The sequence below is a fragment of the Hipposideros armiger genome, unplaced genomic scaffold, assembly GCF_001890085.2.
Source record: "Hipposideros armiger isolate ML-2016 unplaced genomic scaffold, ASM189008v1 scaffold_78, whole genome shotgun sequence".
Taxonomy (NCBI): domain Eukaryota; kingdom Metazoa; phylum Chordata; class Mammalia; order Chiroptera; family Hipposideridae; genus Hipposideros; species Hipposideros armiger.
This window is the reverse complement of record NW_017731428.1, coordinates 1,285,773-1,308,720: the sequence shown is the minus strand read 5'-3', so window position 1 is coordinate 1,308,720 and position 22,948 is coordinate 1,285,773. Positions and strand designations below refer to the sequence as shown.

Below are 22,948 nucleotides of genomic sequence, written 5' to 3'. Positions count from 1 at the left end.
ACCCCATGTTCCATTATTTCAGTCCCTTGAGCACACCAGAGCCTCTTTCCTCTGGGTTTTTGCACAAACTGCCTGAAAAAGTTTATCTTTGCCTTTTTCTCCAGCTAACTCCTGCTAACCCTTCACACACCATTCTCTTGGGGATGCCTCCTCTGCAACCCCAGACCGGTAGCTCTCTACTGTGGTCCCTGGGTCTCCCCAGCAAGCAGCAGCATCTCCTGGAAACTTGTCAGAAGTGCAAATTCTCAGGCCTCACCCCAGACCTGCTGACTCAGAAACTCTAGGCAGGGGGTTCAGCTCTCCAGGCAAGACTTTGTCTGCTGAAATTTAAAAATCACCCAGGTTTCCCAACTTTGACACTATTGACATTGTAGGGTGTTTAGAGAGTTCAATGGCAGTAGCCCTCCCATTCATGTCCACACTTCTTGTAAATTGTAGCACTTGAAAATGTCTTGACATTGCCTAATGTCCCCTGATGGGCAAAATTGGCCCTGGTAGAGAATCACTGCCTTAGACTAAAGTACGTCTCCTTTCGAGACGTTCCTATAGAACCTTGGACACTTGATGTTAATTAGTTCATAGCTTATTGGAATCATTTGTTTACGGCATGTCTCCGCTGTCATTTCCAGCAGCTAATCCACTGCAGACACCCAGCAGGTTCTCAGGACATACTGTTGTACTGACTAGGTGACTTAGCTAGCTTGCTCCACACCTCCTTAAACCCAGCCTTGCATCTGAACTTTTGGGAGGTGACAGAGCTTGGAGGCTGGGTTGGGATCAGAGACAAAGGGATCTGTGAAATACTTCACAATTTGAAGGGAGGTCTCCTTCATCAGGATCCTGGGAGCAAAGGGGCTCTTTCATGCCCAGTTGAGCAGGATGTAAGTACTTTTAAAATAATGTAGCTGAGAATGTGATTAAATGCAAGAGATGAAACACACACACACACACACACACACACACACACACGCATGCACACACACAAAACCTTCTAGAATGATGCAGAAGGCCTTACCTAAAGCTATTACTGTCACCGAAAGAGAAACAAAACTGCATTCTGCCTGCAAGAGATTGGTGACAAAGGGGACTTGACTCAGCTTGCCTTGTGGTGGTGGTGGCTTGGGTCTTTTTGCTCGTGGGACATTCAATTCAAGAGGAGAGCGAAAGACACAGCTATCGAACCACCTCCCGCCCCACGTTTCCTCAGTCTGAGAAGTAATTTCTAGAGCCAGGGTGTAGGAGAGCTGCAGAGTTGAGGAAGACTGAAATTCTTGCTTGTTGCTTTTCTAAGTAGATGATCAATGTCATCATTCTAGCTCCATAGGCAGAGGGTGTGAACACAGGATGCTCAGTTGGCTAGATGGCCCTCTGTCCTTGTAGGGTTCGCACTACTGGGCATGAGTTCCACCCAAGTTTTATAGGAAATGCTGCAGACACAATGTCAGGTTTTATGTCACCTAAATGATTTTACGATTTGGGAGTTGCAGTGGAGGTATGACAAGGTGGAAGAGGCGATTTTTTTTCCAAGTTTATGCATATATTTTTTTCCTTTTTTTCTCAAAGAACAATTTAATTTTTTTCTTGACATTTTGAAAACAAGAAGAGAAATGGGGAAAAATTGAATTTTTTTCTGTTTAAAATTTTCCACTTTTATTTTTTGTTTCATTTTTGTTATCAGGTGGCACCAACAATTTTCTGCTTTTTCACTTAGCGTGCTCTTTGAAGCCTGTCTCCAATTTTTGCAAAATTATGTCATTTTCAAAGTGGTACCTAACTTCAATTTTAATTCATTCTCAGATGTGAAGTCATTAAAATGCCCAAAACTTAGAACCAGAAGTACAATATTCTAGCACATACTAATATGTTCACTCAGAGCTAAAGACTGAGTTCACGATTTCTTTGACACTGCAGCTCTAAGGAAATCAGTAATTACAAGTTTCTAATCCACAATTTACAATAGTTTGCATAGGACTGGAGCTAAAGCACCATTTCAAACACTTTCATGATGGTCTATATGCCAGATTGATTTAACCAATCTCAGCATTTGCTGTCATAAATAGCTTTAAAGCAAACATCTTATGTATAAGACTTTTATTTTTTCTGAAATTAAGAGCATTTCTTTTAAAATGAGGTCAGAAATTCAATCACTGGTTCCGAAAATATGAACTCATCGAACCCTATTGAAGTTTCCAACAAAACTTTTCAAATTATACTTCCATTAGTGATGTTTGAGTCTCTCTCTCTCTCTCTCTCTCTCTCTCTCTCTCTCTCTCTCTCTCTCTCTCCCTCTATGAGGCATCTATTTAGTCTGTGATAGAATGTATGGCAAATAGGGATTCATTAGGATAGTGATTACTACAATATTATGATTAATAGCCATGGCTCATTAACTGCTTAGTATAAAAGCCAAATTAGCCGGACTGAATAAGGAATGTAACTTTTACAAATTAAAATTTCAAACAAGTTAGGGATATTCTGATGATATTTTCTCCTTCAACTGTTGTTGAAGCTCTTTTTTCCCCCTGAAGTGTGTCTCTTTTTCATTATTTTAGGAAGAATATTTCTGTGATGGAGATTAAATTTTCTTAGAAAACCTGACAAAACTTTTATTCTGTATAGGGATTCTTGTTTGGGACTGAAGATGCAGCTATTAGAGATGGGTCCTCATTTCTCTAGCCTCCAGGGCATACTCTGGGAACTGCCGGTTTGTTGTTATTGTGCTGATTTCCCAATTGTGATGGAGACTGGCTAACCTCACAACACACCTGTTCCCTCTTCTTCCTGAGCACACAGCCTACATTTCCCAGCCTCCTTTGCATTTAGGCGTGGTCAGGTGACTGAATTCTAACCAATAGAATGTGATCAGAAGTGATACGTCTCACTTTCTATTCCAGCCTATAAAGATTTCTCATGGTGTCTTCCATGCTCTTTCCAGTCTATGAGCTTGGGGCAGGCACAGACAAGCCATTAACTTTGGAAGCCCTGTGTTGAAGATGTTGGAGCCATGAGATGGAGGAATCTGTTTCCTGGAGTCAGAATGAGGGCCTCTTGCTGATGGACACCACCCATTTTGGATTTTACATTTGGGAACATTTCTGTTGTTTCAGGGATGTTATAAATTTTTGAAATTCGTTTACAATATCAGCTAATAATACGTTAATTAGTGTTCTTGTCACTTGTTCATGAAAAGAAGGTCAAGACTCAACTTTCAATTAACTGGTGTTTATGATGAGTTGCCTTCCAGGGAGCCAAAATTTTCTTTCTTTTTTTTTTTTTAAAGATTTTTATTGGGGAATTAGGGGATGGGAACAGACAAGTTGCTGTCGTTTTGTTCTTCAGTCTAGTTGTGGAGGACGTTGCTTCACTGGCCCAAGTTGGCACCATCATTGTGCTCTTCCCAGGCGAGGCAGATCAGTCACTGGCTTCAGGACGGCTGGTCACGGCGGTTGCTGGCTACACATGGTAGCCCATGGCAACCCACTGCCACAGGGACTGCAGCCTATGCCGACGCCGGCGACTCATAGCAGCCCAACTCCAGGTTGAGCTGTTGTTCAGCATCTTAGCTGTAGAGGGCAGTGTCACTGGCCCTCATATGTGGGATCCGAACCGCGGCTCTCTGGTGTCCCAAGCCAGCTCTTAACCATCGCACCACTTGGCTGGCCCAACCAAAGTTTTCTTATAGTCAATATACACAGAATTCTTTCAGATTTAGAGTCTGTCAGTGACAATACAGGAGAAAAGATGAAGGTTCAGCAAGGGGGGGGGTCGAGGGGTTCCAAGGTTCTTATGGTCCTTCCCAAGCCTTTCCCAGCTAGAGAACTAATGCCTTTAGTGAGGGACAGGAATGGAGGACCACCTCAGTGTTTGGTCCTCATCTCTGTGAAAATGGAAACCCTTAATATCACTGTAAGCTTTTATGTATCATTTAAACTGTTGTGTATAAATAGGGTCTGAAGAGCAGACAGTACTAATACTGGACTCCAGATAATATCTGTGCAGCATGGATCTCAACATGTCCTATTCCAGAGGTGAAAATAAAAGACTAATGTGAAAGGAGGGGTTGGTTTTCATAGAGAATTATAACACAGGAGACCCAATTCTCCTTCTCCATTTGATTGCACACTAGGTTCCCTGGGTGCACCAGTGGTCTGTACTCAAATCAGCCCTTTGGCAGATGGAGGTCCAGTTTTGGGGGTTGGAGTTAATCATAGAGTCTGTTAATTTCTCTTTTAATGTAGGGCGTTGGTGGGGTGGGTAGAGGGCAAAGAACTTTTAAGAAGGAGACATAGACCTGCCACATTTCTCTGAACACAGGAGCTCAGCAGAGCAATGAATGATGTCCTAAATATATAATGGACATTTCTTTTTCCCCACAGATTGTTGCTAAGTATCTATCTCCCTGTTTGTTTTTCTGGGCTGATGAGGCACTTTCTGCACTGGGTGAGTTACTTCTTTCTTCTTTGGGGACCAATTCTCTTATATTATAGGTCCTCAAAACATTTACGCCATTCATAAATATTATTTGACTGGAGGATGTTTGTATATATTGAACTAGGGCTCATAAATATGCTCTTAAGTTCTTTTTTTTCTTCAGTGTTCCGATTCTTCTCCATTTTTCCTGTTTCCCATAACCCTTCTTATCCCCTAAGTTAATCAAATTTGCATATGTACACTTATATATTTCCCAGATACATTTCTTTATTGCAGGGAGCCCTGTACTGGAGTCAGAAGGCCTTCATTCAAATTGTTGCCACTAATTATACTAGTGACTGATCAGGTTGATTCCCCATTTGCATGATGGGAGTTGCAGAAGAGTGGGGACCATGTTCCCCGTGAGGTACCTGCAATGGTGCAGAAATGTGAGTCCCCTTTTCATAGCATGCCTTCCGGGTACAACATTCCATGATCAAGTGGTGTAACTTGTCCCTTATCACACCTCATTCTTAACTCTTCTTCTCCATACCCTTCTCCATTTTTTCTCCTTCCTCCTTTTTCTCTTGTCCTGGAGGGTCATTCAGTAGTAGAGCCAGAATGATGGATATGCCAGGGCTGCTGACCTGTTGGAATTGCCAAAATTGTGAGCTATTCATTCAATCACTAAACATTCATTGAACATCTAAGATTTGGCAGATGTTATGCTAAGTCAAGTGTTTTTTTAACCTAATTTTCACTGTGCTCTTTTCCTTATTTCATGAACAACACAGGTTCATTGTAGTCTTTTCTGAAAATACCAAAATAATAATAATAATAATAATAATAATAATAATAATAATAAATAGTCTATTGTCTCACTTTCTAGAGTTTATCACTCCTAAGAGTTGGATGTATATTTTTCCAGATTTTTGACTATGTGTGTATATACTTTTAAAAAAGGAACAAATATGAAAATGTATTGGACATCTTATGAAAATATATCATATGTCTTATTTTATAACCTGGTTTTTCATGTTAATAATCCATTGACTTCATTTCACTTTCTCTTCCCTGTGGCTGATGGAATTAGAAGAGGTGTTCTCTCCCATTTGTGATGCAAATTCAGTGGGGGTGTGTATACCAGAGAGTCACAACAGGAGTCCAGTTCAATGACTGGAAGCTCAAATGTGACATGGAACCAAAAGGAGATGGAGATGCCAGTGATGTCCCAGAAGGTCCTTATTTTGAATGATTTACTGGAAACACCACGGTCAAGTCAGAATCTTTTCCTGGAGTGAGAAGAAAATTGCAAGATGGAGCAGATTCAAGAGTGAAACATCGGTGTCCGTGTGTGTTGGCCCAAGGAGGACACACATGAAAACACATTGCCTTTTTACTAACAAGTGTTTTTGATGCAAAATAAACATCTGAAAAATATCATACAGAGTACTCTCATCCAACTCTAATCTTGCACTGATTGTCAGTCACAATTTTCAGACATTGATATGGCAGATCATGTTAATTATTTAACCTACATAATTTTAATTAAAAACTTCTGCCCTCATTTGAGTGTTGAAGGAAGTCAAACTCATAAAGATTAGAGAATTTACCCCAAGTTAAACAGTAGTAAATAACAAACCCAGGAGGCAAACTGATGCTGACTCTAAAGCTTGAGTTCTAAGACTACCACATGTTGCTGCCTGTCATGTGAAAAGGACACCAGCTATATTGAATGAATAAATGAATCAACTTATCTTACAGATGGATCTTAATAAATGTTAATTGGCTGGGAAACCACAGCTCCTTCTAATTCTCTCACTAAATTTGATTCTCCACACCAAATGAGATAGTAAATTACATGTAATGATCTTGCTGGCCAAACTATTGTACATTGCCGAGAGGTAGAGACCAGTTGAGCTGTCTGGGGGTTATCAGTGAGACTGTGAGAAGTCCCTGGAGGCAGCCCTCGTCCAACACCTCATTTTCCCCTCCAGTTATCATCAAGGCATCAAGCAAGGGAGCCCTCCTTCCCAGACTTCGCCATCCAGTATAAAGTTGGAGCCGAGGGATAAGAATTTGGCACAGCACGGCTTCTCAGGGTGTCTTGACTCTGACTGTATTTTTGGACCTGTTTACGTAACTTGAAGATGAGAGAATTGCTTTGAAGCTGGCAGAATGGGGGCTTGGGGAGATCGTTTGCCTACTCTTGATTCCCAATAAAAGCAACCAAGAATCAAAATAGGAGGAAAGACTTCAATGAAACTAAGAAATTGCCAGAGAGTAACCTTACAACAGCCAAATATGGTGATGGCTGGGCTAAGGAAAGGACATTGCCTTTTACTTTGCCCTTGATCAGAGTGACAGTTACCGAAAAAGCAACTGTCAATATCCCAAAAGACCTTTGAATGAGTCACAGAGGGAGGGTCATGAAAGAGCCTAGGGGGAGGTGAGATGGGTCCCCCTGGAGACTTAATTCACCCCTGCAGAACAGTATGAAAGAGAAGCCATGCCAGCAAGCCATTTCTATTGTCTGGGATCCTCCTGGCCAAGCGGGACTGATGAAGTCCTTCTGACTTTTCAATATCTACCAGAATGCTTCACTCATCGTAGGTTTGATCATCTGAATAAACGGCTTCAGGGTGGTGGACAATGTGGAAGGACACAGAAGAACACTTTAAAGTTTGTGCTTGGTTTGGACATCTGGCTTTAACTTGTCAAATGATGAGGTTTAATGAGTCCCTTTCCAGGCATAGGAAGAGTAAAGAGTGTGAGGTCACTCCTTAACTCTAGCCTCCAGAGTTTCTGTTCCTTTCAGAAGGTGTCTGAGGCAGCTGACCAACCCCCAGTTATATCTGTGGGCTTTGTGGTAGGTAAACATAGAGAGTTAATCCATCTTCCAAGCAAGAAGACAATAGGGATTGGTGATGTCATCCCCTCTCTGACACCCCCTTGATGTAGCTATCCTGAAGGCTCTGAGGCCCTTGTGTAGAAAGAAAGAAAGCCAGGCCTCCCCAGAGCTGATGATTATTGAGCCTCCTGTGATGACTTTCTCTGAACCCAGGGATGTCTGGAGCATGTTGTCATTAGCTCCAGTGAAAGTTGCTGGAAAAATCTATGGGGGGACAAGGCATCTTTAAGTACTGGCCATCGTGATGATTTCCAGAGAACTGGGCACGAGGGCCATGCGGGTCTGCTTGTCCTCAATTTATTCTTTGTCTCCATGAGCTGGTGGGAGAACAACCTACTTCAAATTCATCTCTGGATATTATCCAGTCTGTATTCTGACCCCTCATATATACTGTCCTAATGGTGGCTCCAGGGATCAGCCTTTCGAGAGGTCAGGACTTTACAGTAACAATAGCTAACTTTCCTTGACTGCTATTTCCCAGAAGCTCTGTTAAGGGCTTTACATGCACCCCCATATTTAACTGTATAAGGAAGATATATTTATTTATTTTTTTTACTTTAAGAAAAATGAGGCACAAACAGCCTAAATCACTTGCCCAAGGTCACAAAGCTAGTAAGCCCTAGAGCTAAGACATGAACCCAGATCTGTCTGATTTTACAACCTTCACCTGTTTTCTCTCTACCCTGAATAACTCTAATGGTGACTCTTTAGGAAGTTAATAAGGATTTGGGGGGAGGGGAGTCATCGGTGCCTTCCCAATGCCCCTGGAGTCAGGGGAACTGGCATTGAACTCAGTGTTTTCCTCATAGTAATTGTATGATTTGGAGAATTCCTTTTCTTTTTTTTCGAGTTTATTTATTGCTAAGTTGAGGATAAATAGAGTCTGCCAGTGTGGTTGTTGTGGGAATCAAATGAAAGGATAGCTGTCGGTAGGATCCTCCAGGGGCTCAATGTTCAGAGGGGGAGACAGAAACCCACACAGGTAGTTCTTTAAAAAGACAGTCTGTCATAGCAATACAAATGGCACATGTTTCATGGAACTGACACATTTCTCTTTAACCACTACATTAATGGCAAAGGGGAACTTGATCACATCAGTGGTTTTTAGGGTTCCTTTGGGGATGAGTCAATCCACATATCAGACATCAAAACTGGACTTTGGCCGTTGGAAGATGACAATGGTTGGGGTTGCCTGGAAGAAGACTTTCTGTATTGGCTGCATGGTTGAATTTCTTAGATCAAAACCTGGGAGGCAAGAACTTGCTATGTTTCCATATGAGTGGATCCCCAGAAGACAAAGAAGAGAGTTCATTACAGTGTGGGCTAGGAAAAATGATTGGGGGAGAATGAAAGAGAAAGGAGGAGCTCAGGAGAAGACAAGAGAGGAAAAAATATGGAGGGACTGAAAGAAGAGAAGAAATTAGAGAAGACAGGAAGTTACTGAAAGAGAGCTGGAAAAAAATAAAGGGGAGAGAGAGGGAGGGGACAGGGGAAGAGGAAAAAAGAAGGGAGAAAGAGGGATAGGGAGAAGATGACTTGGAGAGAGGGAAGAGGAGAGAGAAAACAGAAGAGAGGAGGACTGAAAAAGAGGAAAAGGGAGATAATGAGAAGGCACCTTTATAAAGAACCTACTGTGTGCTAAGCTGTGCTAATTGCTATCAAAGGGAGGTTCTTTAGCCATGGTGGATCCTTCCTGAAGCCCCTGAAGGATGCAGCTGGGCCATAGTATAGAATCTTTACCTTGCTATTAACACCTTGAACTTCCTCTGGATCCTAACTTTATGGGTGTATAGGTTATTCATTTATACACCCAATTCTTTGAAGTGGATTGACTCTACTGAATTTTCCTTTATCAATTCTTTCTCATCCATCTTCATTACTTATTTATTTAATATTTATGGAACACTATCTAAGGACGAGGCACTATACTAATTATTTTAATAATCAGTAAAGAGACTTCTGAGATGTTTTGATTTGTGTGTGTGTCATCGTCGCCATCATCATCATCATCACCATAGCATCATCTTTTATGTACATTCCTCCTTTGAGAGTTTGCAAATGACTTTTACATCAGTTCTCACATTGTGTGCTTCCAGTTCTCCTAAGGAGACAGAGATTATTCTCTTCACTCTGAAGATGGAAAACTCAGAAAAGGTAAATGACTTCCTATGGGTGACATAATGCCCTAAGGAACAGACCTGAGACTACAGCTCAGCCTGATTCCTCTTGTAGTGCTCTTCCCACTGTGCATGGAAGGTCAGTGTTGCATGGTGGTTGAGAGTAGGTCTTTCTTTACATCTCTGCCATGTTTTAGCTGTGTGACCTTGGACAATGACCTATCCTCCTTGAGTCTCAGTTTTTGCCTATGCAACTTGGGAATTATAAAAGTATCAACCTCACTGGATTGCTGGAAGGATTAAATAAGATAATGCATGGACAGTGCTTGCCCAAGTACTTGGTATGGACTAGGCATTCAATAAATGTTAGCCAGTATTAGTGCAGACTCTGTGACCCTTTCTATTGGACAATGGAGTGTGGCAGAGAGGGCAGCTCGGGGCACAAGCATGTTGGTGTCCCCAAGTACCCCATTGACTCAAGACTCCTTTGCCTGCCATTCTCCCGACTGGGCACCAGCCCAGGCCTCTAAGGGAAGCCATTACTTATCTCAGCTAAGGGGAATTAACTGTCACTTGACTTGACATTTTGTAACGGTGCTCAGCCCATGCCAGTTACAGCTCCCTGGGGTCGCGTGTCACCAGGTCAGGACTCTTGAAGATCTGTTCTTTCCTGAGGACCTGGGATTTGGCAACCCATGGGAAATAGCCCAAATGTATTGTGCATATTGTGCGCCCTATAAAAACATGTTGGAGGTGGAGTTGGTAAAGGAGAGGTAAGGGGAAAGAAAGCAGTGTGGGTGAGGAACACGGGACCACAGGGTCTTGGCTTTGCAAATCAATTCATTAACCCCGTCTCTTGAGAAATTCTAGCCCTTGTGAAGTTGGCCTTGATGAGACCTTGAGAGGGCACTGGAATGGACCAGGGATTTGGTGTCAGATGGATTAGAGACTTACATATAAATAGAATTTAATTAAATTGGTAAAACTACACTATGGGGTGTCTGTTCTTATATTGATTTCATAGATGAGGAAACTGAGGCTCACGGTGTCCATTCTGAGATGGTTTGAACCTACTTTTGCCCCTTCTCTCTCCCTCAAGGTGACCTGACCCAGTCACATGCCAGATTTACCACCTACATAGTGAAAAAGCTGGTCTCTATTTCCAACCTTGTCTTCCCCATTGAACTCTGCATTCATGCATCTAAATGCCTACTTGACATTTCCACATGGATGTCTGATAACCATGTCTAACCTGTGATGTCCAAACAGAACCCTTGAATTTCCTTCCCAGCAGCCCCAGCAGTTTGCTCTTCACCCGACCGCCACATTTATTGATTGACTCCACCATGTATCCGGTTCCTTAGGCCAGATCCTAGGGATCCTCCTGGATTTCACGAATTGCCTGATGCCTCACATCCACTCTGTCAGTGAGACCTCTTACCTCTACCCTGATATATGTTCCAAATCTGTCCACTTTGCTCCAAATAAACCAAAGCCATCCTCATCAATACCCCATCCTCACCCACATTGACCAATGTAATACCTTCCTAGCTGGTTTTCACCGTCCCCGCCCCCTACAATCTACTCTCTACACAGTTATCAAGTAGATGTTTTCCCCAGTGAAAATAACTCCTTCTCTTGTCTGCTTGCCATCCTCAGAAGGCTTCTATAGCACTTAAAATAAAATCCAAGCTCCTTACACAAGCCTACAAGACCCTTCCTGACCTGGTCCCCAAACGCATTGAGGGGTTCATCTCCTACTGCTCTCTCCCTGGCTCTGATCTCTTTATGTTCCTTTAACAACGCAAGTTTTCATCAGTGTCAGGGTCTCTGCACTAGCTGTTCCTCCCACCCAGCTCCCTTTGGCCTCAGATCTTCACATCTTGGCTCCCTCTGATGGCTCCTTCTCAGTCCTATCATTACTCTCTCAGGCCAATCTTGTTCACTCAACCTGTTAGACCCTCCACCTGAAAGCTCCCTTTCGTGTCACTCTGCTTATATTTTGCCCATTGTGTGCGTCTCATAGATATTTGGTTTTGCATTTATCTGCCATCTCTTCCAACTAGAAAGAATGTGGATTCCATGGGAGCAAGGATTGCGCCTCTTCTTATCGACTACCATGTTTACAGTACAGAGCAAATGGTCTGATACAGAGGATGTTTGTTGATTGAATAAATGGCTGCCATTCTAAGGCTTCTATGGTTGTTTCAGGTGAGAACTGATTCTAGAGGGTTTTCGTTAGGGAGGGGAGTCAAAGGAGTATGAAAATTTGGTCTTAAATATTGTGCCAAACACAAAGTAGCATGTTTTTTAAAAGTTGTATTACTTTGGGTGCATTTTGGAAGAAACCAAAATAAAAACTAAAAGCTGTCTTCTTCCAGTGTTCTGATGTAGGCCTGGTACAACTTGGTATAGATGAAAAAAACAAAACACAATTTAAAAACAAGACATTCTAAACAAGTGCGTGTCTTGGCCAAGTGGTTTCTCTTGGGTGGGGTCTCTGGAAAGGCAGGGCCGTGGCTCACGCCTGACAACTGGCCCAGTTCACCCCTCCCTTCCCGGGGACTCTGCACAGTCATCTCTGCCCACGCCTCTGCCCTGGCCGCTCCTCTGCCTGGTAGACCCTGACTTATTCTCTTTCCTTGTCCAGATCTTACCCATCCTCAGCCCAAGTGGTACTTCACCCTCATCCCAGAGGCCAGGCAAGCAGAGTTCACAGCTCTGGGTTAAAATCCTGGCTTTGCTACTTACGAGATGTGTAATCTTGAGCAAATGTTTACCTTTTCTGAACCTCGGTGTTTTCCTGCGTGGACAGGGGATAATAGGGGACATACCTCACAGAGCAATTGTGAGGAAAGAATGACCTTGTACTTGGGACGTGCAGGGATAGCATTTCCTGATGCTAAGTGTGCTCATAAGACACAACTAGGTACCTTCTGCACTAACCCTAAAGATGACATTTTCCTAAATCATTGGGTTCTTGGAAATGCAGCTGTTCAATTTAAAACATAAATAGTTTTATTTGAAATCACCAGCCGTGTTATGTGGAGGGGTCCTTCTTCTGTACCAAGAAGTAGATTTCCTGAGAGCAGGAGCTGTAAGACACAAAAGGACGAGACCACCTTACCTTCCTTCTTAACATGCTTCTAAGCCCAGATTAATATAAACCGCCAGCATTTGTAGAGTATTTTACATTTTGCTGCTACTACTACTGTTATTACTACCTCTGCTGCTCCTAGTACGACAAGTACACTCATTATGACTTTTGCTATTACTCTTACTGCTGTTGCTACTACTGCTATTGCTAACACCAGCTAACATTTATTGAATACTTACCATGTCACAGGTAATAGTCTAACACACTCTAAATTTGTTACCTCACTTAACAAGCACAATCGCCAGTGAAGGAGGCAGTGTGCCTTGTAGTCCGAAAAACAAGTTGGAAGTTAGAGTTCTTGGCTCCAATGATTAGTAGCTGCGTGACTCGAGGAAAGTTGCTTAACCACTCTGTGTCTCAGTTATCTTAAAATAGAGAGAATAGGCTTGTAACAGTCTTTGACTTCTTGGATTCTCCTATCAGCCGAGACACTTTTTAGAGTAGGGGAATGAGCCCGGTCACTGTTGTCCCCACATCACCTAGCGCAACCTCAGTTTTTAGTAGACACTGGTTGAATGGATAAAGGACTGAATTTTTTAGTGTGTATTGTGAACCAAATCTTATGCTAACTTGTTACAACATTGAATGCACATAACCTGATAAAGTAGAAAACGTTCCTTCGGCAGTGCCTTCCTTTCTTTCACTCTTTCTTTCTTCGGGGCATGGGTCTCATTTTCCCATTTTATAGATGGAAAGACCAAGACCCCTGATGGTGAGTACCCTGGCCAAGGTCAAGCAGCTTCTCCATAGAAGACTCTGAATCTATGACTTTGGACTCTGTGTACCTAGATCCATAGTGTAGACATAATAAGTCCTGGATGGACTGAATTTTAATGTGAGAAACTCAATGAATATTCTTCAGTGATATTGCTTATTCTAGCCCTTTACTTGAGAACAGCATCTTGGCATTATTGGGAAGAGAAAGCGTATGGCATTTCTCTGAGGCCTCTGAGCATGTCCAGCAATTAAAATCAGTGAGTATGCCGCTAGGCGTGTTTATTTATATATGTGATAAGGAAATACCTGAGTCTGTGTTTTTGGGCTTTTGGCTGCCGACCGAGTTGACTGCATGGCTGATCCACTTCAATGTAGGGAAATTGTCTGTTAATCTTTTATTACCATGTTCTTACTCAAAGAGCACTGCTCCTAGTTTGCCTGTAGCATGTGGACCCAGTAATTGAAAGAACACCAAGTATTGTTTCTAGCTGGAGAGCAATCTCCTGGTTTAAGCATTTGAAAGATTAAATATACATACACAGATCTTCATTATAAAAGGTAATACAGTAAAATAAACCATATTGTAGAAAATTTAGAAAGCTGTTTCCCTACTTTCTCTTAGCATTTTAACAGAATGATTCTCATTATTATCACACAGCATCCGCGCCATAGCATTTACATAACATTCCCACAGACCGTTGTTAACTTCCCCGTTCTCACTATAAGAATGGCTTATTAGACCTAGCTTTGATTTTCAGCGCCAATGGTGGCGAGGCGTGGAAATGAAAGTTTTTCTTTGTCATTGGTCAGCGCTCATAACATTGCCACATTGGTAAGCTTGGGTTTTCATGAACTTCATGGTTTACAGATGAAAAGAGTTACGAAGTCATAACATCGTTGTGCAGGGACCTGAGAGGTCACCTTATCCTACTACCTCCTTTTGTAGATGAGGCAATTGGCGCCCATTAATCTATGGGATGAGGTATCCGGGTGAGAAGGTGTGTGTCATTTTTAGGAACAGCAAGGAGACCAGTGTAGCCAGATTGTAGTTGACAAGGGGGAGACAGCAAGGATTAGGACAGAGGGAAAGTGTGTGTGTGGGGGAGGGGGGCAGCTCATGTAGGAGGGGCCTTATGGTTCCTAGTTACGACTTGGGCTTTTACTCTGATGAGGCGAAGGGCCATCAACACCGCTCTGGGTACTGCTGAGAACAGAATATAAAGGGCAAGAGTAGAAGAAAGATAATCATTGGAAGCGAAGCAGGAAGAGGCAAAAGATGCTGGTGGCTCAGGCCAGTAGCTGGAAGGTAGCCACAGTGGCCAGTTTCTGCATGTGTTTTCAAGGTTGAGATGATGGTAGATAAGATGATAGTATTAAGGTAGATGTGGCGTATGAGGGAGAGAGGGGCCAAGGTGTTGACTCTATAAGTTCTTTGGGCCCAAACGACTAAATACCTGGTGTTTCCATGAACTAAGCCTAGGAAACTTCAGCCGGAACAGGTCGGAGAGAGGGGTGAAGGAGAGAGGCAGGGGAGGCCCAAATCAATAATTGCAGACTAATTCGATTTGGTACATGTTAAGTTTGAGATCTTTTCCAGGCCTTTGAGTACAGATGTCAAACCAGCAGCTGGCTCTACAAGACCAAGGTGCAGGAGGGAGAGAGGTAGGCAGATAAAACTTGGGAGGTTCTGAGTGCTGACTGGTGTTAAAAGCCATGGGGCTGGGTGAGAGTAGATTAGTAAGGGGACCAAAGACTCCTCTGTGGAGAGATGAGGTGGAGTCTGGAGGAGACCAGTGAGGTGTTTAATCGCTGCATACCACGCCCCGTATGGAGGAGCTATAATTCACAGCCATTCTACTACCCACGTTCTATCATTGTCTTCTTGTATTCCCCTGGCCTTACACACGGACCTCAGCTAGATGTTAGTGCCTGGTGGGCTGGTGCCTTCACCAAAGCCCTGGGAATACCGCATCAGACCTCTGACTAATTCAGGATTTTGTATAATTTCTTATAATGGGCTAAAGTTAACCTTTTACACTGTCTCTGGTGAGAGAGAAATGCATTCCATTCAATCCAATAATCCTTATGAATTGTATACATTAACTATAAGTTAGCTGTAAATTAGTTCATCTATACTGGGTAATGAATAGTATAAGCAGTATTGGCAGTGAGCGTGATCGACTTCCAGGAATGAGCTGCTTACAAAGGCTTCCATGCATTCATTGTTTGGCTACAATGACAGAAGATGCGATACAAGGGTTTTAACCTCTCCTCCCAGATAGCTGACCTCATCTATACTATACAGAAGCCCCAGGACCCAAGAGGAGAGGAAGTCACAGGCTCTGGGATCAGCTAGGTCCATATTAGCATCCAGGTTCCTACTCCTTGGGGGTGTGACGTTAGGAAAAGTGCCTTCTTATCTCTGTAATAAGACTATCATACCTAATGACTATTTTACTTTAATAATTAAATGAAATGTGGCACATAGTAAATTCTTGACAAAAATGAACTTCCTGACTTTTCCTGTGAGTTTAGTGTTTAAGAGCCCAGCTAAAATGGTATTTCTTCTAGAAAAGGAAAATAGTTATTCTCAGTTACGAATATCACTTCGCTCTGGAGCTCACACAGCATGCTGAGTTTGCCTCCATTTTGTGCTATTTCACTCCATCTCAAAATAAAGTATTTGCATGTTTCTCTTACCCAGGAAAAAACCCAGGTCTCATTCATAGGTGTATTCCCCCCAGCTCCCCTCAAGTGTGTGTAATACATAATGTGTACTCAATGTTCTAATCTCTTAGCTCTAGCCAGAGAATTTCAGGGTGGATCTGTTTAATTAGTAGTGAGGGAGCTGATGTCTCCCACGTGCATCCGAAGGTAATACAATGGCATTTTTTGAAACTCCTTTAAATTCATGATCTGCTCTTCCCTTTAGCCTGAATTAAGGAGGTCGACTTGAGAATGTGTAATGGGGTTTCCTTTCTTCAGTGGGTGTTTCTGTATCTTGGGTAATTAAAAACCACGACCATCTAAACCAAGAACCAACCACAAAAGCTGCTTTGAAAGAATAACATGATTTCAACTTTTCACTTGGCCTGTATTCTTTTTCTTTTTCTCTTTTTATTTCTTTGATTAAATCACCCCTCCCCCACCAACACACACATGCACATACACTTAACTACAATGGATCACTTACTACACTTACTTGTATAGTAATTGATAAACTCCAGAGAAGGTGATGTATGATTAAGCGCTAGCTTTTTAAACCCCACTTGCCATTTCTTTATGAGTTTTTGAGCAGAACGAAAATCTGCCTTGCAAAAGAAATACTTGATACAATCTTAATTGATATAATCATGCTTATATGCATATATTTGAAATAAAATAAGATAATTCAAGTTAGTGGGTGTTCACATGGGGCTATTCTTGTGTGCTGTGCTAAGAGGTATATAAAATAAATAAATAATCACAGATTATTATAACCTGTGATTAATCACTGACCTCATCTGGAAGCACAAAGCTACCACTTACTGAGATTTACTATGGATCAGGTATAGTGCTAAGCATTGTACAAACATTTTCGTAATTATTTTGTGTTCTCATAACAGCTCTGTGAGGTAGATTTTTTTTCTCTTGTTTAATTTACACATGTGGAAATGGAGTCTAAAAGAGGTAATTTAACCTGTTCAACTGGTGACACTTGGATCTGGAGCTGGAATTTTTTTTGCTATTTTTTAAACTAATTTTTATTTTTTACTTACAATGGACATTCAGTATTTTATGTTAGTTTCAGGTATATAGGTATGGGGATGTAAAGTAAGTATAGAGAATATAGTCAGTAATATTGTAATAATTATGCATGGAGCTGGATTTTTTAACCCACATTTGCCCATTCCAAAGCCTGCATGCATGGCCACCACTGAGTACCTATTTTGTAAAAAAGATTCAAAGATGAAACAGCCACAGATAATGTCCTTCAGCAGCTTTCAGTCTAGCAGGAGTGATAAAATAGATGAAAAAAAAAAAACCAAAACAAAACTGTCATACAAAGGAGAAAGTGAGATCTTAAGAAAGATCGAGGAAAATGCTGTGGATGTTCAGAATGAGGAGAGATTGTTTTCTAATCACCAACGTCTCCTTAGGTTTCAACCAGGTCATCCATCACCTCCTGGAGAAAGGCCTTCCTGACTGGCTAACCCCGCGTCTGTGCCCCTCCCCCATACTCACCTAGCCAGCCTGCTTACTCCAGCGAGGGCTGAGTTGCGTGTGCAGTTAAACGGCTTGGCATGCGGTACACAGTGTGAGATGAGCTCTGAGTGGCAGCTTGGAGAGCATTCCCCACACAAGGACTAGTTTAAATGAGTATACAGAGGTTGCCACGAAGGCGGGGTTTCCGTGAAGAATCACGGAGAATGGTTTTGTCTGCCATGCCAGGTTCGTGAAAGACAGCAGTGAGCTAAACCGTGGGCTGTTGGCTAGATATAGAGAACCTTAAATTCCAGGCCAGGGGAGTCACTTTTTATTCCCCCCCTCAAACAAAAAGGAGCACTTGCAGGGTTTTGAGCAGTTCTGTGACTTAGCAAGTCTCACTGGCAGTAGACTTGAAGTTATTTGGAATAGAGTGGGGCGTCCTGGAAACAGCTTTGGAACTGACATAGATTTGGATTTTGAACCCCGACCTGGTGATTTACTGGGTAGCCTCAGGCACATCACAACTTCTCTCAGCTTTACTCAGTTTTCTCATCTATAAAACAGAGAGATGAGAAATTCTGGTCTAGTTGCTATGGAGATTAGAGAAAGAGCATGTCATATGCCTCTCTTAGTCCCTGGTAAGTAGTAAGAGCTCAGGAAAGAGTAGTTATTAATATTTTAATAGGTCAGAGAAAGAAGAGACTGAAAAAGAGGGATCTGCCTGGTGGGGAGATTTGTGCAAGAGTCTGAATGAGTTGCTAGAAGGTCCTCGACAGAGAAAGGGTGGTGGCGATGGCGAGGAGGAATGTGAGAAACTGGGAAATGACTAGAAGTCAGAGAAGAACAACACAAGCTGGCTCTGAGGTAGTCATGAATACAAGTATGACTCCTGCTGTTCAAGACCTTAGAGCCTCATTTCAGAGATGAGGGAGATTTAGGGTACAGGGCCCAGAACGAGACAGTGTGGGCTGGAGTGCTAGGTGCACAGAAAAGCTAGTAATAAGTCAGAGCCAGTAGTTTCCTGAGCACCTGCTTCATGTCAGGAAGTATTCTGGACGCCAGCATATATTTTCTTGTTTAATTATCATTTTAGAGATCAGGAAACTAAAGTTTGATGGATCCAATAATTCCTCAAACACAGAGACCTAGAAGATGGCTGAGCTGGATTTCAAACCCATATCTGTCTGATTGCAATGTGTGTGCTCATAATCACTCTACTAGCATACAGACTAGACTACGAACGCTCTAGAAAGGAATTGTGTTGGGTGCTGAAGTGTGGGGTGAGTTGTCATAGGGAGGAGGGAACATCTGAAGCACAAGAAAGCAGGTGAATGACATGCTGGGATCAGCTCTTTCCATCTAGGGGACAATGAGGACACTAGTGTAATAGGCCAGGGTTGTATTTCGTATTAACAGTTCTCCTGGGAAGAAAAGTCTGGTTCTTGGTTTTGCAAAATAAAGTGAACTATTAAGAAAACGTATTTCCAGATAAGACTCCCTTAAAGCAATATATGTTTATGTAGAGCAAAATCAGCAATTCACTGAGTTCAAAATTTTACAAAATTGGCAAAGTTTGTAGCACGCCTTAGGAGTGTTGGATTGCTCTCAGAAATGAGCATTATTCAGTGTTCTCTGCTGTTTTCTCTTTGTTGGCACCACCCTCTTCCACTGCCTGTCCATCAGAATTCATTCCAGTCTTTAAATTCCTTTGAAACTTTTCTTATGGGTCTTCCTGGTCCTATTAGTGCCTCCTGTCACAAATCCTCTCCACACACCACCACCCCCTTCCCAGGTAGAGCTGGTTCTCATTATTCACAGTAGTTTTGTTCTTTAAAGTTGCCAGGAACACTGAGTTAGTGAACCCAGAACCATGGCTCCTAGGGGAAATACAGTGCTAGATTCCCGTGAGCCTCTGGTTACAACATTTTCATTAGCGGATCAAACATCAACTCGATTTATGTATGTTTCTACTTATAGTCACCTTACTTAGTATATATCGTTGATTCATTAGTGTTGAACTCATGGCCAACAGCACTTTCACTCATGCTCAAACACAGCTTATCTGACACATCTGCAAGGCACAATGCAGCCTCTTGTCTTAGGGGTGCCACATGGCACCTCAGCACTACCGTGGAGCCATTCTAAACAATGGACCAACAAACAGTGTAAAAATGAGAAGAACGTGGTGCTAAATAGATCATGAAGAGGACACTTTTCTAATTAAGAGAGTGAAAAACCAGGCAAAGCACCGAGTTCTCAGACCACAGCTGGGAATCTGCACAATGTGTGATGTGAATTTTCTGCTGCTCTGTACATGTTGGTGAACGACCCGGAATGTGCTGTGAGTACTGATTTGGGGGGGTTACCAATAAATCTTAGCAGATAAGCAAATTCACAAACACAGAACCCATGCACAGTGAGGATTGACTGGATAGAAATGTTTCACAGGGATGACTTATAACATCACATTTTGCCACCAAACAGCCCAAGAACCATCTCAACGTTGAGTTCCTTCCAAGTTCTTTAAACTGAACCAGCGCTGCATTTGAGCTAACCTTTGTGTTCCAAGCTTTGCAAAACAAGCTTGCCTAAATCAGTGGGTTTTTAAAATAATTATTTAAAAATTTTTAAATTTTAGTTTTAATTATAGTTGACATATATTATTAATATCAAGTGTATGACATAGCGATTCAACATTATATCCCTTACAAAGTGACCCCCACAGTAAGTCTAGTAACCATCTGTCGCCATGTGTGGGTAGGATATTATTGACTGTATTCCCCATGCTGTAAATTTGGTCCCCATTACTTATTTTGTAACTGCAAGTGTGTACTTCTTAAGCCTCTTCTCCTTTTTCTGCCCAGCCCCCACCTCCCTCCGAAGTGGATCCTTTTTAAAAAGTGGGGTGGGTATGCTAAGAAGATATTGGGGAGAAAATACTTTTTTTACTACTAACATTCTAGGCACCAGAAATCAGGATGTCTCCATAGCAAATGTTTATAGTCACTATCAAGCATTTGCCAAGTACATACATAAATTCAGTCTGGGGAAGCAGTGAAAATGGAAAGAATTCAGTGCGGGCAGAAAGGGTGCAAGGAAGGTGCCTTCCAGGAGACTTCATTTACCAGGAGTATTGAAAAGAAAGCATCACCATGGAGGGCCACAGATGGCCTGGTTTTAGGCTTCAAGGGACAGAGCAGAGGTCCCATGGGGTGTGTATGAAGGTGTCCCCTCAGGGATTTTGAAAGTCCAGATTCATCCTGAAAGGACATATTTGTTTAACGGTTTGCTTGCTGAGTAAAAATGACCTCCACAGAACTATTTCCCATGGCAGGGCATTCCAGCTGGTTTAATGGCTCAGACATGCTGGGCTTGGAGTAGGATTGAGCTTCTCCAAATGCCCTTTGTTATCTTCTTGCCCCACAGTTTGTGGGTAAGAGTGGCTCCCTAAGATCCACAGTAAAACTCTCTGGAGTGCTACCCCAAAACTGACACAGTATGACTTTGTCCTCTTTTTCACATCACCCTTATCCTTTCCTGTTGTAGCTCTAGCTAGGTTTTTCTTTTCTTTGTAGCCTGACTCTCCATTTTTGCATCCCATAATCAACATACATACACTTGCTTCCATTTTCGTTCCAATTGACTAGGAAAACCCATTCGTTAAGGCAGAGCCTAGGTTTCCACCCTAGAGCAGAGCCCACAGTGAACTCTACTTCCCTTACATAACTAAATGCACCCAGGGTCCTTCCAGCTTGGAAATCCTAAATTTGTGAAGTGCCATCTGTATCACTCCTCTGTCATTCATTTCTATCCTTCTAGGCTGTCATCTCAACAAATATTCATGGAGTATTGATTTCAGGTTTAGTTCATCTGTGTAACGAGATTGCAATCTCCTTTGTGGGCCAGACTATATGTTATCTTCTCTGTCCTTTAGTTTCCTTATCTAACTAATAATAGGGGATCATAAGAGGAACTACATGGCAGGGATGTTGTGAAGATTAAATGAAACACTGCTTAGAAGAGAGCCCTGGTTTGGGAATATGCTTAATTCACCATTAATAGTCATTTTATACTTCTTTGCTTCTCCTGCCCCCAGGACGGTAGCATCATACATGCTCAACTTCTGTGTGGCATGGACTCTTCTCATCTGTCTATTTAACTCATGCTACACAGTGTGTAGATTCAACTACACACTCTTTTATATATTATCACAATACTATAAAATTACATTTCTGCATCTATATTAATTACATTTACATGGTGTGCTTATACATCTACATTACTATGGCAGATTATGCATAAAAGAACATGCATGCTGCCTTTTCTGGGCAACTGAAGGGATTCTCCTGGGGAACATTAATGTAACTTATACATGTCAAATGAGATTGAACTCCATTACTATGTGTTAGATGCTTTACATATATTATCTCTTTTAATCTCTGTGCCCATTCATTTTAGAGAAGAGGAATTTAAGGCTCAAGGAGGTTTAATCAATTTGCTCAAGGTCACCCAGCTAGAAAAAAAAAATCAAGATTTTAAAACCAAAACAGTCAGAAACCCAAGACTTTTGGCCCTTCATTTCCATCCTTATTGACTGATCTGGGTCGTGGGCAACAGGAATGCCCCCATGTGAGCAGGGGTCAGTGGTCCACAAGGCAGATGCGTAACTGGTAATGTCTGAGAATGTGACCTTGTCACTTGCCCTCATGGGAGTTCTGTCTGGCCTTTATGACTGAAGGCATCTACTAGAGGCTGGGGACAACTCTTTTAGCCTGATCTTCTGGTTCCCTTAGGGACATCTAGCGTGTCCTGCGTGTAAATGCAAGCCATGGCTAGGAGCCAGTCCTTGACTTGTATCCACTGGCTGATGTAGGCAAGGCTCTGATTTCATCAGCTTGATGTCAGTGTTTCTTTTATTGCGCTCAAGGAGACCTCTGCTGACAGCACCTGATGACATTGTTGTCAGTGGAAGGTCACCAGGGACCCTGTGCAGGAATATTTTTAGCCCAAATCTGAGTTCTTGATTTGACTTGAGAGAGTAACTATTGGATTGTTGAAAAAGTCATGATGTATTTTTTCTGTTTTTCATTGCAAAAATGTATTATAACTTTTCCGACAACCCAATAATGGGAAGAGAGTTGGCTCATAGCTCATGACTACCCCCAAACACTTGGTTATTCCAATAGAATAGTAACGTGCTGGTTGTTAAATTCAGCAAACATTCACTCTGTGCTGAGTCCCAGGCATAGAAAAGGTCAACAGGACATGGCCCTTGCACCCAAGGGGCTTATAACCATCTATATCCCCAAACCAATTCCACATTGCCTCTGTACTAAGACAGATTACTGGTTGCACTTTCGTATAGTTGGCTCATTGTCCATAAATTCCATTTGTCTATCCATGTTGGTGATGCCTTGCCTAAAAAGGAAGAGTGACAAAAATTTGGGG

At 42.2% G+C, this 22,948-nt stretch overlaps 1 protein-coding gene across 10 annotated transcripts in view; it reads left to right on the top strand.

Moving 5' to 3' along the window:
- LOC109383228 (uncharacterized) overlaps positions 1 to 22,948 on the top strand; it is a 433,428-nt gene that overhangs the window by 378,201 nt on the left and 32,279 nt on the right. For 8 of the 10 annotated variants that reach the window (XR_002124125.1, XR_002124111.1, XR_002124114.1 and 5 more), the window contains one exon: positions 4,377 to 4,440. The exons of 1 other annotated variant lie outside the window; for it this stretch is intronic. Coding sequence is in view for 1 of the 9 variants with exons in the window: in XM_019643454.1 (XP_019498999.1) it covers positions 4,377 to 4,440 (64 nt within the window). In the remaining 8 variants the exon portion in view is untranslated. Of the gene's footprint in view, positions 1 to 4,376; positions 4,441 to 5,503; positions 5,905 to 22,948 lie in introns of those variants that run through there. One more of the 10 variants, XR_002124120.1, reaches the window with a different exon arrangement.